At 34.8% G+C, this 12,874-nt stretch overlaps 1 protein-coding gene across 1 annotated transcript in view; it reads right to left on the reverse strand.

The window, feature by feature from the left end:
- Positions 1-11,306, reverse strand: part of ANXA1 (annexin A1) — a 21,197-nt gene extending 9,891 nt beyond the window's left edge. The window contains 7 exon segments of the mRNA XM_019650661.1: positions 40-163; positions 1,726-1,816; positions 2,204-2,317; positions 3,848-3,942; positions 4,460-4,568; positions 4,665-4,744; positions 11,196-11,306. Of these exon segments, the coding sequence (XP_019506206.1) occupies positions 40-163; positions 1,726-1,816; positions 2,204-2,317; positions 3,848-3,942; positions 4,460-4,568; positions 4,665-4,730 (599 nt within the window). The 5' untranslated portion in view covers positions 4,731-4,744; positions 11,196-11,306.
- Positions 11,307-12,874: the final 1,568 nt, after the last annotated feature.

Genomic DNA, 12,874 nt, shown 5'->3' on the forward strand with positions numbered 1-12,874 from the left:
TTGCTCATTTCTAGAGAGAGATGAAATCCAAAATTTTACTCTTCATGAAAGAAGAGTTATTCCCTGACCCCTCTGACTTATACCTTAACAAGAGAAAGCAAAGCCTTCTGGTAATCGCCAGATGTGTCTGAGGCGATGTCTTTAGCCAGGTCTCTCTTCAATTCTGAAAAAATAAGAAAAGTATATTTTGCAATAAATTAAATAATGGTGACAAGAATATGTGACATTTCTATAATGGCTTACAATTTCAAATGTTCGATGACTTATAGAGCGCATTTCAAAAAAATATGTATATATCTTTTTAATAAAAATAGAGATAGTGGAACACGTAAAATTTTGGAACAAATTGATTTCCTATAAGGCAATGAAAGCAATTTATATAATACTGTGAATGAGAACCTACAGTTATAGAGCTTTGGCTAATATGAATAAATTCCATAGGTATTAAATTAATTCTGTAATAAACATTCTAGAATTTAAGCAATGTGATGAATAGGACAGTTGTTTAAAAGAATAAACCAGAGGTACTTGCTTGAACAAAGATTATTTATTTAGTTTAAAGATTATAAGTATGCAAGTATGTAATGTAGTTTAATTATGTATATATGAATGTATATATAGATACAGACTTAAAATTTTTATTTGTGTAAACACCCTGACTTGCCTATGCAAAATAATGCTGTATTAGAAAAAAAATAACTGAATTTATAATTAACTAGAAGATGGGGCAATTTTATAAGCTATCATTGGACTATATCTTGGACATAATGGAGAAATATGGTTATTTATCTTTGTAAGCTATGTTTTATTGAACAAAAAAAACCCTAAAAATAATGCCCCTCTTGATTATTATCACTGGTAAACAGATCTAAGATGAATATTAATAATGAGATAAGCATTGCAGAAAATGGGTTAAAAACTTCCTTATTTTGATTCTTTTATTAAATTGCACTGAAAATAATATGCAAGGGCTGTTGTATTCTCTGTGCTTGGGATGAAAATCAAACATAAAGGTCTTTTATGGTGCCGCACATTGGCCTGGGAAACTAGAAAAGGAAAATAGTGAAAGACCCAGCACTGCCAAGAATCCAGTTGCAGCTACCTGCTGTACAGCGTTGAGCATATCATTTAAATGAGATGTTTCACTGAACAGATAAAATGAGCCACGGCTGGTCTTTTATCCCTATGAATCCAACTGAAGATAAAGAGTAAACATTTGTATTTATAATAATGTTAAAGTTTCCATTGCAGGGTTATAAGCACCTAGCTCTACTATTTCAAGGACAAATGGGGAATGTTTTCGTTGGAAGTTTTAATTTTTTTTTTGTTCTCTTTTCAAAATAAAAGACAACAGGATATTTTAATGAAATGAATCTCAGAATAATAGGAAATATTTTCAAAAATTATTTTAATTCAGTGCTTTGAATTGAATTTTCCATTACAATAATATGGGGCCATTTGTCTTAGAGGGACATTTTGGATTAAATCACAAACTTGATGAGGGCAGGGACACAGCCTCCCTTATCAGCACACTCGCAACTTGCATACTGTCCAGTAACAGCATGTGCTGTGCATCCAGGAAACATGTGCCAAACAATAAAGAAATATTTTAGTATGTAGAGTTTCCCAAACCCCCATAATTAACCTCCACATTTAAGTTTCAGAAAAGTACATTATATTTCCTTTCCGACTAAGGTACTTGGACGGTTGGACATTAAAACTTACCTTCTCTGTAGACTCTGTTAATTTCTCTGATTTCTCTGTTAGTTCTTGATGCCAAAATTTCATTCAGAGTGTCTTCATCAGTTCCAAGGCCCTGAGTTAAAAGAAAAAAATGGAAATGTAGGACAGTCTTCATTAAAGAGCGTCAACAAGTTTTTGTGTCCTAAAATTTGTTTGAATCTGGCGTTTAGTAAATTTCCCAATATTTAATAATTACAATAAGCTCTATTATGTTGCTCCAAACACAAAATGGGTTTAAAGCCTATTTGGGGCAAAGATATAAAAAGTGAGATATATGACTCATACAGTGACATCATAAGGATGGTGGAAATAACATTCATTCATTCACTCATTCATTCATTTTATTCCCATTAATTGATAGGCCCTGTATTAGATGTTGAGGGCACAAGAAGAGGCCTAAGTGGACTTGACCTACACATTGTTAGCAGGAAAGGAGTTTTGCTTGAATCAGGTGATTTACCTTCATGGCCCCACGGAGTTCATCAGCATCTAATTGGGCTGGAGTTTTTAAGAGAGCCAAAACAACTTCCTCAAGGTGACCTGTAAGGGCTTTCTTCAGAGCTTCATCCAGGGGCTATAACAACGAGGTTAGAATCAGGGCTTCCAATAAGTAACATGCTAGGCCATACAGTAATGTAGGATTACCTGACATTTAGGTAATCTTGCTGATTCCTAAACCCAGCTAGTTTTAGAACTCCTTCCCTTCGCATACAAAAGATATTTAGAATGTTATCTTAATCTTTTTGTGTAATAAGAATGAAATTTTACTGAATTCACTGATAACTTCTTAAAGTTATCTCAATCTTTTATATGAGGAAGAAACCACAAAGCTCAAAACATAGGGTTATGTATTAACAGAAACAGTAGTAAGAATATCTGAAAAAATACATAATGTATTAATAATTTTTCCAAACTCTGAGGTTTGCACTTCTCAAATAAACACTATAATCAGATGTTGACATTATACAGTTTTCTAATTGCATTCCTTAAAAAATACTACCCATATTGGGTATAAAAAGTATAAAGCTTACTTTTAAAGTGGTGTGGACAAATAAGGGCCACTTTCTAAGCCTGACAAGCTCAGAAGATACCTGCATGGTGAGCCCTACAAACTCAGAGACCAAAATAACCACACAGGAAGGTTTTGAACATAAAAATTCCTAAGTAAAAGCAGGTCATGGCGGTAGTCACGTCCTAGGCCTGTAGCTTCCTTGACAAAGGTCAATCTTTACCTTAAGGGAGCCTGCCCAGGTATCTTTGTGCACCTAAAATAACTTATCTTTGAAATGTCAGAGTAATCTCCTTTTTCAGACCCCTAAGGGCACACCCACTGCACCAGAGCTTGAGACCACAGAAGACCTCATTGCTTTTTTGTTCCCCGAACACCATCTCTATGTGCTGTAAATATTAATTAACTATCCTGTACTCACCAGTGTAAAAAAGGATGTGTCTCTCCATTTTACTCTTTTTATCCAATCCCAGAGATTTCCTCACTTTGCTTTCTCCGTCCCTCTCCCCACACCCACCCCTTAACCTACCGATGGATTTCAATAACCCTCCTTACGTCTTCTCCTTTGATTCTAATGTAGAAAATAAGCTGCAAAACTGCCATTCTCAGGAGTCTTTTCTCAATCTGTTGAGATTTCGCTTCCTGGCAATTGTCAGTTTGGCTCCAAGAAACTTATAAAAAATCTTTACAGGCTTGGAGGTTTCTTACGTCAACAGTGGAATTATATGTATAAACTTTACATTTTGACATTAAACAGCTCAGTTTAAAATTTAGCAGAAGACACATTTCAATCAGAACATATTCCTTATTGCCAACAGTAATCTTGATGTTTGTTATGCTCAAATTAAAGACTTGTCTCCAACGTGGAACACCACACCTGCATAGAATTTACACCAAGATGGCCAATGGATGAAACCAGGAAATTTGCAGAATTGATTTGATTACAATCAAGTGGATAAACACTGCAATGCAAGTCTTAGTTGTAATGGGAAAACAGTGTTAGAGACTAAAAGAAATAGGTAACCATGCTTCAAAACCCATGTTTAATACAAATGTAACAGAAATCAAATATCTAAATTTACCACTCCAACCCACCTTTCCTTTTTCCTGGAGATAAGCCGCTTTGATCTGTTGACGCTGTGCATTGTTTCTCTTAGTGAGAATGTCAATGATGGTTGCTTCATCCACACCTGGAAATAAAAGGCCGCTTAGCTTTTAAAATAAATTTTCTTCCTCATTAATAATTGACATTAAATGATTCATTTTCCAGATGCTCCAAATGAAGTTTTTAACCTACTAAGAAGTGTGAATTCTAAAAATGCGATACTAAATATCAAAGAAACATTTCAGATGACCTTCTATTCATTTGAATGAGAAAGGAAATGGGACACTGTCCCTGACCTTCGGTGTGGCAGTGTTTGATCTTAATTCAAACCCTAAATGTGAGCAGAGGAGTTGGTTTCAACATTGAGCTTCTGCTAGAAGTGAGCTGGTAAGGATATCTATTGTAGCAGAGATTCAACTGATTTAACCAAAATGTTTTAAGTGATAAGAAAGTAAATATATCTTTGTTTGGTAAAGAAATCTTTTTATCTTCAAAATGATACAGACTGTTTTCACTGCACATGCCTGTTTTCCAATAGCCATTCAAATGGCCATGATGGAGGAAATCTCCAGGAGGAGAATGTTTGGGGAAGGCACACTTACCTTTAACTGTTATTGCTTTATGCAAGGCAGCAACATCTGAGGATGGGTTGAAGCTGGGATAGGGGCTCACTGCTGACCCGGGGCCACCTTTGGAGCCTTTCACAGTTTTCTATGGATGAGAGAGAAGAAATTACTTATGTCCACTCACTCATATTCATTTCTCTTTTAATATTTAACTAAGTTATTTTACTGTCACTTGACTTACAATGTATTCCTGCTCTTCATTGTCAATAAACCAGGCCTGCTTGAGGAATTCTGATACCATTGCCATTTTTAAAGAAGTTTCTGGAAAGGAAACAAATAGATGCTTTTACAAACCACAAACCCACCACACATAGGCCCTGCTTCATTTCCTTTACATACACAAGACATACAGTAGCCTTGACCTTACTTTTCAGGATCACTCTTAGGAGCATAATAAAATACAAGACGTAAGTTTTTGTTTTGTTGGTTTTGTTCATTTGTTTGTTTTTTAAGGAGAGTCTTACCCTTGAACAGAAAACCATAGACTCCAATCAGAAACTTGGCTCCTTCTTGGCATAGTCAGTCCTATCTTTTAGGTACCAGATGACTACTCCAAGCAAGCATATAGGCTGAAAAGAGGAGCTGCTGATTTACTTCATCGTTCTAAGTTTACGGATCACTCACTATATGCTAAGCACTTAGGGCGCAAAAACATCGAAACATCATCCCTTGCCTCAATGAACTTAGAGTTACTGTGTGCGCTCTGTGGGAAAACACAAAAGCGAAGGAAGCTGCTTAGAGGCGGTGCTGGCTGATCTGAGCGTCTCTGGAAATGAGTTAAGATTAACCTGGCAAAAAAAGTTCAAGAGAACAAAACAGAGAGAAGCTTGTCATGTTTGGGAAGCTGAAAGAAGTTTACCGGAACAAGAAATATTGACAGAAGCTCCAACAAAGAAGTTTATCCCTAAAGCTTTGGGGAATCATTAATGGATTTTTAAAAAGAAAGCGGTATGATTCCATTTATATTTCAGAAAGATTACTCATCCTGTATCATACAGAATGACTAAGAGATGGACAAGATGGAAGATTAGAGACCATTTAATGGGCCATTAGAGAATCTATGTAGGATTCATGAGGGCCTGAACAAAAAGTAATGGCTACAGAAAGAGCATAACTTTTACATGTATACAGCAAAATCATCTATGACAATCTGCAGGAATGGATTTAGACTTAAAAATGTATCAATAAAAAGGTACTCAGGTGCTATTTCTTCCCCAAATAATGCAGTATCTTTTTCCATTCCTTGGTATAAAATTATTTCAGCACTTGGAAGGCTTCGATTTCTTCCTATTTGAGCTGTCTTAAATATTAGTCCTACATATTTTTTCCCCACCCAACACAAAGAACGCAGGAAAGAATTATTTTATACCAGGTTCTTTGCTCTAACAGGAAGCATTAGGGTGAAATCGCAACATGGATGCCCTTTTTTTGGTAAACTCTATTTTAAAGGCAATTTCTTGAGTTGCTATCATGGTTCAACAATGTTTTTATGTAATCGATCATATATATTTTTAAAACCCGAAGTATGTTAAAGACTAATGTGCTCTCTGTTTTGTTTTTATCCACAAAAGAAGCCACCGATGCTCCTTTCTGTCTGGGGATGTGTTTTTAGGAGCTCATGCTCAAGGTCTACATTGATATCCCTTCATACCCTCTTGTTTATCTCTCAAGACTATTCTCATGAATGCGTGTGAAAGAGATTGGAAGGATAATCTAGGCAGTTTTAAATTCTTGATACAAAGCTAAATGAGTCATGAGGAGTAAAGTCCATAATCTGATTACTTAACAGCATGTTCAGACAAAATATTTCAATCCATACCTGCTGAAAAATAACTGTAGTTCCAAGTAATGTGATTAAATACATAAGGGAAATTATATCCAAAGCAGAAACTATCTCCATTTAATTATCACGGGGATGATTCAAATTACCAGCCTATCAAAAAAAAAAAACCCAAATATATTGTGTATTTATTTACTCTCCTCCCCACCCCTGCCAGCAATTGACAAGTTTGAAGTTGTTTCTAAGGTAATTTGGCGCAAGGTTTTAGTTCCCATTACAGATATAATCTGGTGCAATTGCTGTTGGCATGTGGAGTTTCATTTTTCTATTGCTCAATTGGCACATCCAAAACATCTAGCAAGTTCTGGCAAGGTTTCAGGTATTTGAAAGTTTCATTTTTATCACCTCACCCATGCCCTTCATAAAGCAGAATCCTCAAAATGAGTGATATGGTCAGTCACTTAGCAAAATACTTTTCCCAAGTTGTAGAAATACATGTTCCAATATTTCCACTCTTTTCAATTAGAAAACAAGAACTTAAAAAGAAACCAGAGACAAGATATTGGCAAATATCATTTTTAAAATGTCACAGCTTCAAAATAAATTTTATTAAAACTTTTCTGTACTTTACTATTTTTTTTCACTTCTAAAAAATGCTTAAATAATGCATCACTTTCAAAATTGAGAAAGCCCAGGAAAATAATATCCCTATATTAATTACATAACACAAAATAAAATAAAAAAAAGGTTGAGTAATTTATTTGACACAACAGAGTCCATAGAGGAGACAGCTTTGTGACATATCCTGAGTTCCTAGATTTGTGTGAAGTAATTTGGATGGCCTGAAAGCATGGTCTAGACAAGAAAAGCAGCCTGAAGAGAACATATTTCAGGAAAGCAATTAGAAGAAAATGGAATCTCAATTCAGCCAAATTAGATCCACTGGCTCTTAGCAAAGCTTAAAGACACAAGAATTTTGGCAGGATGTCAGAAATGGCTCTAAAGGAATTTTAGGACTTGTCATGTACTGCTAGTTAAGTGCTCAGAGTCAACTGTATGTTTTAACAGAAACTCTTAGCAGTTACAACACACCTTGTAAATTCCACAGCAAAAATATTTTGGCTAAAAATTCTTGCCAAACCATTCTGTCTGTTCAATATCTACCCTCTGCAATGAAAACCAGCATTTTGTACTTGACAAAACCCATTTAATCATTTGAAGGTAACACTTGCTTAATGGTAAATAAATAATGCATGCAAAAGTGTGTTATAGACTGCCACACATTATACAAATGTCAGATATTATTACTATTCAGAGAATGGTCTGTACAAAATAGACTTGTACAATTAAAAAAAATAACTTAAATAACCCTATGAGCTCACAAAAGATTTTCTTTTTTCTTTCTTTTTAGTTGCAATGTTTAGAGCTTGTACTATGTATTTAAGAGATTATTTTATTAATTTACCTTGGCTCAATATGTATTTAATCTGACTACCAGTGAGCTCTGAAACCAAGTTTACCTCAGTTTTTAACATCATCTAATTTGAAGATGAAGTCGGCCATGTCTACACAGCTGATCTAATTGGAAATTAACAACATTCCAGAGTTCTTCTGGTTAACGGCCTGTATGTGAACATTCACTGCCTACTAATTTCATTTATCTGTGGATAAATGTGTAGCTTCCTAGAGATTAGCATTTTTTGTATATATTTATGTGTCATAAGAGAGCTCTCTTTGTTTCATTCAGTAAGGAATTAAAGAACGTAAATACGGATAATAAGTATGTCTAAAATGTTGGACAGAAAGGGATCCACGCTTACTAAATGTAAGAAAAAGGTGCACCAGAAGTGGTACCTTTTTCAGAAATGGCAACTGCACCTCTCAACTATTTGAGACCACTAGATTTATTGCATCACAGTTAAATTCCTGATTTTTTAAAAACTGTACTATGATGTGTCCTTACTTTTTAATTTCTATAGACAGAAGGGTTTAGAGGCATAGGGCCATCATATCTTCAGTGTTCTCAAATGTTACATTAAAAAATAACTATATAGAGAGGACAGAATGGGGGAAGGGAAGAATTAATAACAAAGCAAACATGGTGAAATGTTACCAGTTGGGGAATCTGAGTATAAAGGATGTGGTATTTCTTTGCAATATTCCTGCAACTTTTCTGAAGGTTTGAAATTATTATGAAAGAAAAGGTGATTTTATTTTTTTTAACTGCTATTTCTATCTGCCAGCCTCATAAAAGGCTACTTAGTACCAGAATTGGTGACAGGAAGCCATGTTTTATGGTCTTATCATGCCTTCCCCCTGATGCACTAGATGATCAGCATTCTACAATGATAGCAGCAGCACTTAATCTTTGCATAGGGTAACATCAATATTCCCATTGTCCACCCAGGAAAACAGTGTAGCTTTCTGGCAGTTTTCTCGATAATAGTGACAAGCATCAAGACATACATAAATTCATACCTTTTGATTCCAAAGGTATTGACAAGTCTTTTCAACTAGTGAGCAAAACGACAGTGACAAAAATCAATGTTATTTCTAATAGTTCACACTCGAGAATCAAATTCATTAGCAGTTAACCCATGAAGACTGGCAGGTTTTACCTCAGCCCTAGGGAGTTTATATTTCAACCCTTTGGCTTGTGCACAGTTTTTTCCTCTAATACATATTTCATAAGTCCTTTTCACACCTACACGTCTGAGAGAAGGAAAGTAGGCTGTACAATGGCAAGGCTTGCGAAGAACCACTTTATGAAAAGTAGTCTTATGCTTTGCTTCTAGGCCTTTGCATAGGGTGTTCCCTTTGCCTGGAATGCTGTTTTCTCCTCCACACCCACTTCCCGTTGTCTAGCTATTGCTTCTAAGTGAGGGCTCAGCACAGGCCTGTCACTTAAGAAAGCCTTAATTAGTTCAACTCTGGGTTGGGTGACCCGTGCTCTCCCAAAACATCCTGCCTTTATCCCTATAGTAGCATTCTATATTATCACTTTCTATTTATGCATCTGTATTTACAGCAGCATTCCATGAGGGCAACGCCAATCTATTCATTATTTACCTCCAATCCCTGGCAAAATGCCTAGTATTTAGTATGTTAATAAGTATTATTGAGTGAATAAGTAGTGTATGAGTGCTAATTATTCATATCTATGCTAATTTAACAAATGTTTTCTACTCATAACTATAAGACATAAAAATAAGAATTGAGTTCTAAGCCTTATTTTGATTTCTTTAACTGACTGTATGATGACTTCAAGAAAACATTTAACTTTTCTAGGGGTTCTTCATTTGTAACAATAAGAGTGTTGGAAGAAATAGTATCTAAAATGCATGATAGCTCTGACGTGTCAAATTTCACCTCAAGTGGATGGAGGTGGGGAAAATTAGCCTAATGAAAGGGGGAATTTTATAAATTGTATCTGTTCTTATCTTTCTGATAAAAATCTATCCAATTTTATAGAAAGAGGAACTCATTTACTCCAAAAACTGCTTTTGGCTTATCACTGACAAGTAATAGGTCCATTGCTTTAGCTCTGACTTCTAAAATAAATCATAAATTGATGGGTCTAGAGAGAATTAAGAACAACCAGCTCAGCAAGATAACATGATACAGAAATAACCTTTGCAGAACTTTTGATTGAAAAAGTATTTAATAAGCATGAGACTCTAGCTTGTTCCTTAATAATAGTATAATTATCTATTTTCATGACATCAGTCAAATGTTGGATATCTGCCAGATGTGGTTGAGCCTGGGGCTAGGGTGGTAACATGACTTGTGGAGAAGAGGCCATTTCAGAATTGTGAAACCAACATTTCACCATATTTGAGTCATTTTCAAATGTGCCCTCTCCTCTAGCTACCAAAATACATTCCTGCAGGCAGAGGGGAATACTACTTTTTCAAAGCCCATACAACAGTTTAGACATAAATGAGGCCAGAAAAAAGCACATCTTTCTTAATTAGCTAGCATTGAAAAGTAGATATCAGGGTGTTTAATTTAACATTCAAAATGTGCTAAGAGAAAGATTCTTCAAGGAACATTTGTAATGAACAATAGCCAGATATGGTTATGATTCAAAATCTTTTTACTTTTGCAAACATAATTCAACGCCTGTAAAAACTGTAGATTTGCTTTGTGCTTTTCTAACAAGTTTTATAGCCATTAGCTCATTCAACGATCAAAATGCTACTAAATAGCATAATTTTTAGATGACCCAATTGGCATTCCTAAGGGATAACGTATCTGCCACCACCTGGAAAGTACGCCCTTTCCCCTTAGGTTTCAGGATCGGCACCGGAAAAGCCTGTCTGTGACACAGAGGCTGCAGGAGTAAGAATGTGGCCCACACCCTTGTTAAATGAAGTGATTAATAAGCGGATCCTCTTATTTATTTACACTGCATGAGTAAAATAACATTAATTTCAAAGTGTTAATTACAAAGGGCATGATACCACTATGAGGTCTGAATCTATTTAGTTTTCCTTACAAAAGAAGAAAATAAAGAATGTCAATCCTGCTATTTCAAACCAATTCCCTGAAGCCCACCCTGGTCTGGCTCCCCACAAGCACCCACCCCCCATCGTGATTTCCATGTGGGGCACACAGAGCTCTTGGAAACTCTTAACTTGTAGGAGGAAAACAAATTCTTTCCTGCTTTTCCATGGCAACTCACCAAGAGCACACTAAGCCAGCATTAAGCAAACTTTCCATATTTTTAAAATTATATTCCTTAGCTAAGTAAAGCAAAACATTACAATTTGTGATACCCAAAATAGAAATGCCCAATGTAATGTCACAGAAAGATTTATCTAAACATATTAAATGCAATTAGCCATAAGTCCTATAGAAGTAGTAACATGTAACATCGTGAATGGAAAAGTTTTCAAAACAACCGAAACTAAAAGAAAAACCAAGACTTACTTTTTTATCCACCTTCTTCCAAAGAACTAACGAGAGACTCTCCTCTGATCCTCTTGCACTAGAAGTGAAGCCCTGGGCTTCTGCTTTATAGAGCTTGAAAGGAGGCCACACCCAGCAACCAGAATTTAGTAATCGGCAGCCTTTTGTTTGTAACATAGGGCTCAGCGTTGTCCAAAACAAAGTGAAACATGTCTTGGCAAAACTACTCACTAAACCAACTCATAGCTGACAGCACAAAGAAAAAGAGCCGGAAGAACAGATTAATTTTCCCTCTCTTTGGTTTGAACTGTTTTATTCCAGAGAGTGTAAAATGAAATAGATTTTCAAATATGCAGCACTGTCTGCTCCAATCCTAATACCAATGATTGGCTCTTTTCTTTCTTTTTTTAGTTACACTGGTTTGAAGTGGAAAATATTTAAGCTTCGAAACAAAACAAAAATTAGAAAATAAAACCTTTGGTTTGAATCCCAGCTCCATCACTTATTAGTATGTGACCTTGGGGACATATTTAATTTCCCTGAATATGTTTCTACTTTTGTTAAATGGAGATAATATCATCTAGGCTGCCTAGATGAAATGTCACAAGTCTTGTGACATTTGAGAAGTAATGTACATTTGTGAATTCTAAAAGTATACAGTGGTAAATACTTTTCTATTTATATTTCACCAGCATTTTTCCTGCCTTCAAAATAAAAAACTTTTTGTGCTTGCATATAGCTTGTTGATATATAATAAATAAGAAATATAAATGAAAAGTCTAGATTGTCCCAAATGTTCTTTAAAAACTAATTACTAGAAATATGATCCTTACGACATTCAAAATATTGGCATTAAAGGAAGGCCTATTTACAGTAATATGTATAGAAACAATTATATAAAAATTTTGATATAAGTAGATCCTTGACATAGTAGAGTAATTGAACAGAAATCAGAACTACAAACTGAAAGGATTAATGGAGTAGCAACTATTGTATTATAGAGCAGGTACCATAAGGAATTTCCCACCTAATGCAAAGAAAGGCAATTTGTTCTGGTAGCCTCAATGGTGATTCATTTTTATTCTTTGTGAAATCTTATAAAATATTATATGATGTCTCCATTAAACTATGCACAAGTATGAACTCTCCCACAGCATTATGGTTTAGTCTATGATACATTTTAGTGGTTCGTTCTTTTTTTTTCTTTTCTCATAGATAGCTCTGATATTTATATATATGTCTGATTTACAAAAACAAGTAAAAATTCTTTTGAAGATTGTCAGTTTTTGTAACACGTTCTAAATTCTCAATGTTAATTTCAATGAAATCAACATCTCCTGAAGTAGAATGATCATATAATCTAAATATTTGAGAAAATGCCAATCTATATTTTTGGCAACTATTGTAAGCATGTGTTGAACTAATTAATTAGCTACTAACTAATTAATTGATATTATTGCAAATCAGTCTTGACAGATGTATACCAGCTTTCTAATATCACATTTATTTTGTCAGTTGAGAAGGGAAAAGATAATTACACAAAACTTGTTTTTATTTTTTGTATTTGTATTCCTAACTTTGGTAATGGAAATGAAACATTTCTGCACAGTGACAATCTTTTGACATAAAGAAAAAAGTCCACGTACCTTTTATAAAATATAACTACCTAAAAGAAACATACACTCATTTTATCTTGTTTT

The sequence above is a fragment of the Hipposideros armiger genome, unplaced genomic scaffold (genome assembly GCF_001890085.2).
Source record: "Hipposideros armiger isolate ML-2016 unplaced genomic scaffold, ASM189008v1 scaffold_144, whole genome shotgun sequence".
NCBI lineage: Eukaryota > Metazoa > Chordata > Mammalia > Chiroptera > Hipposideridae > Hipposideros > Hipposideros armiger.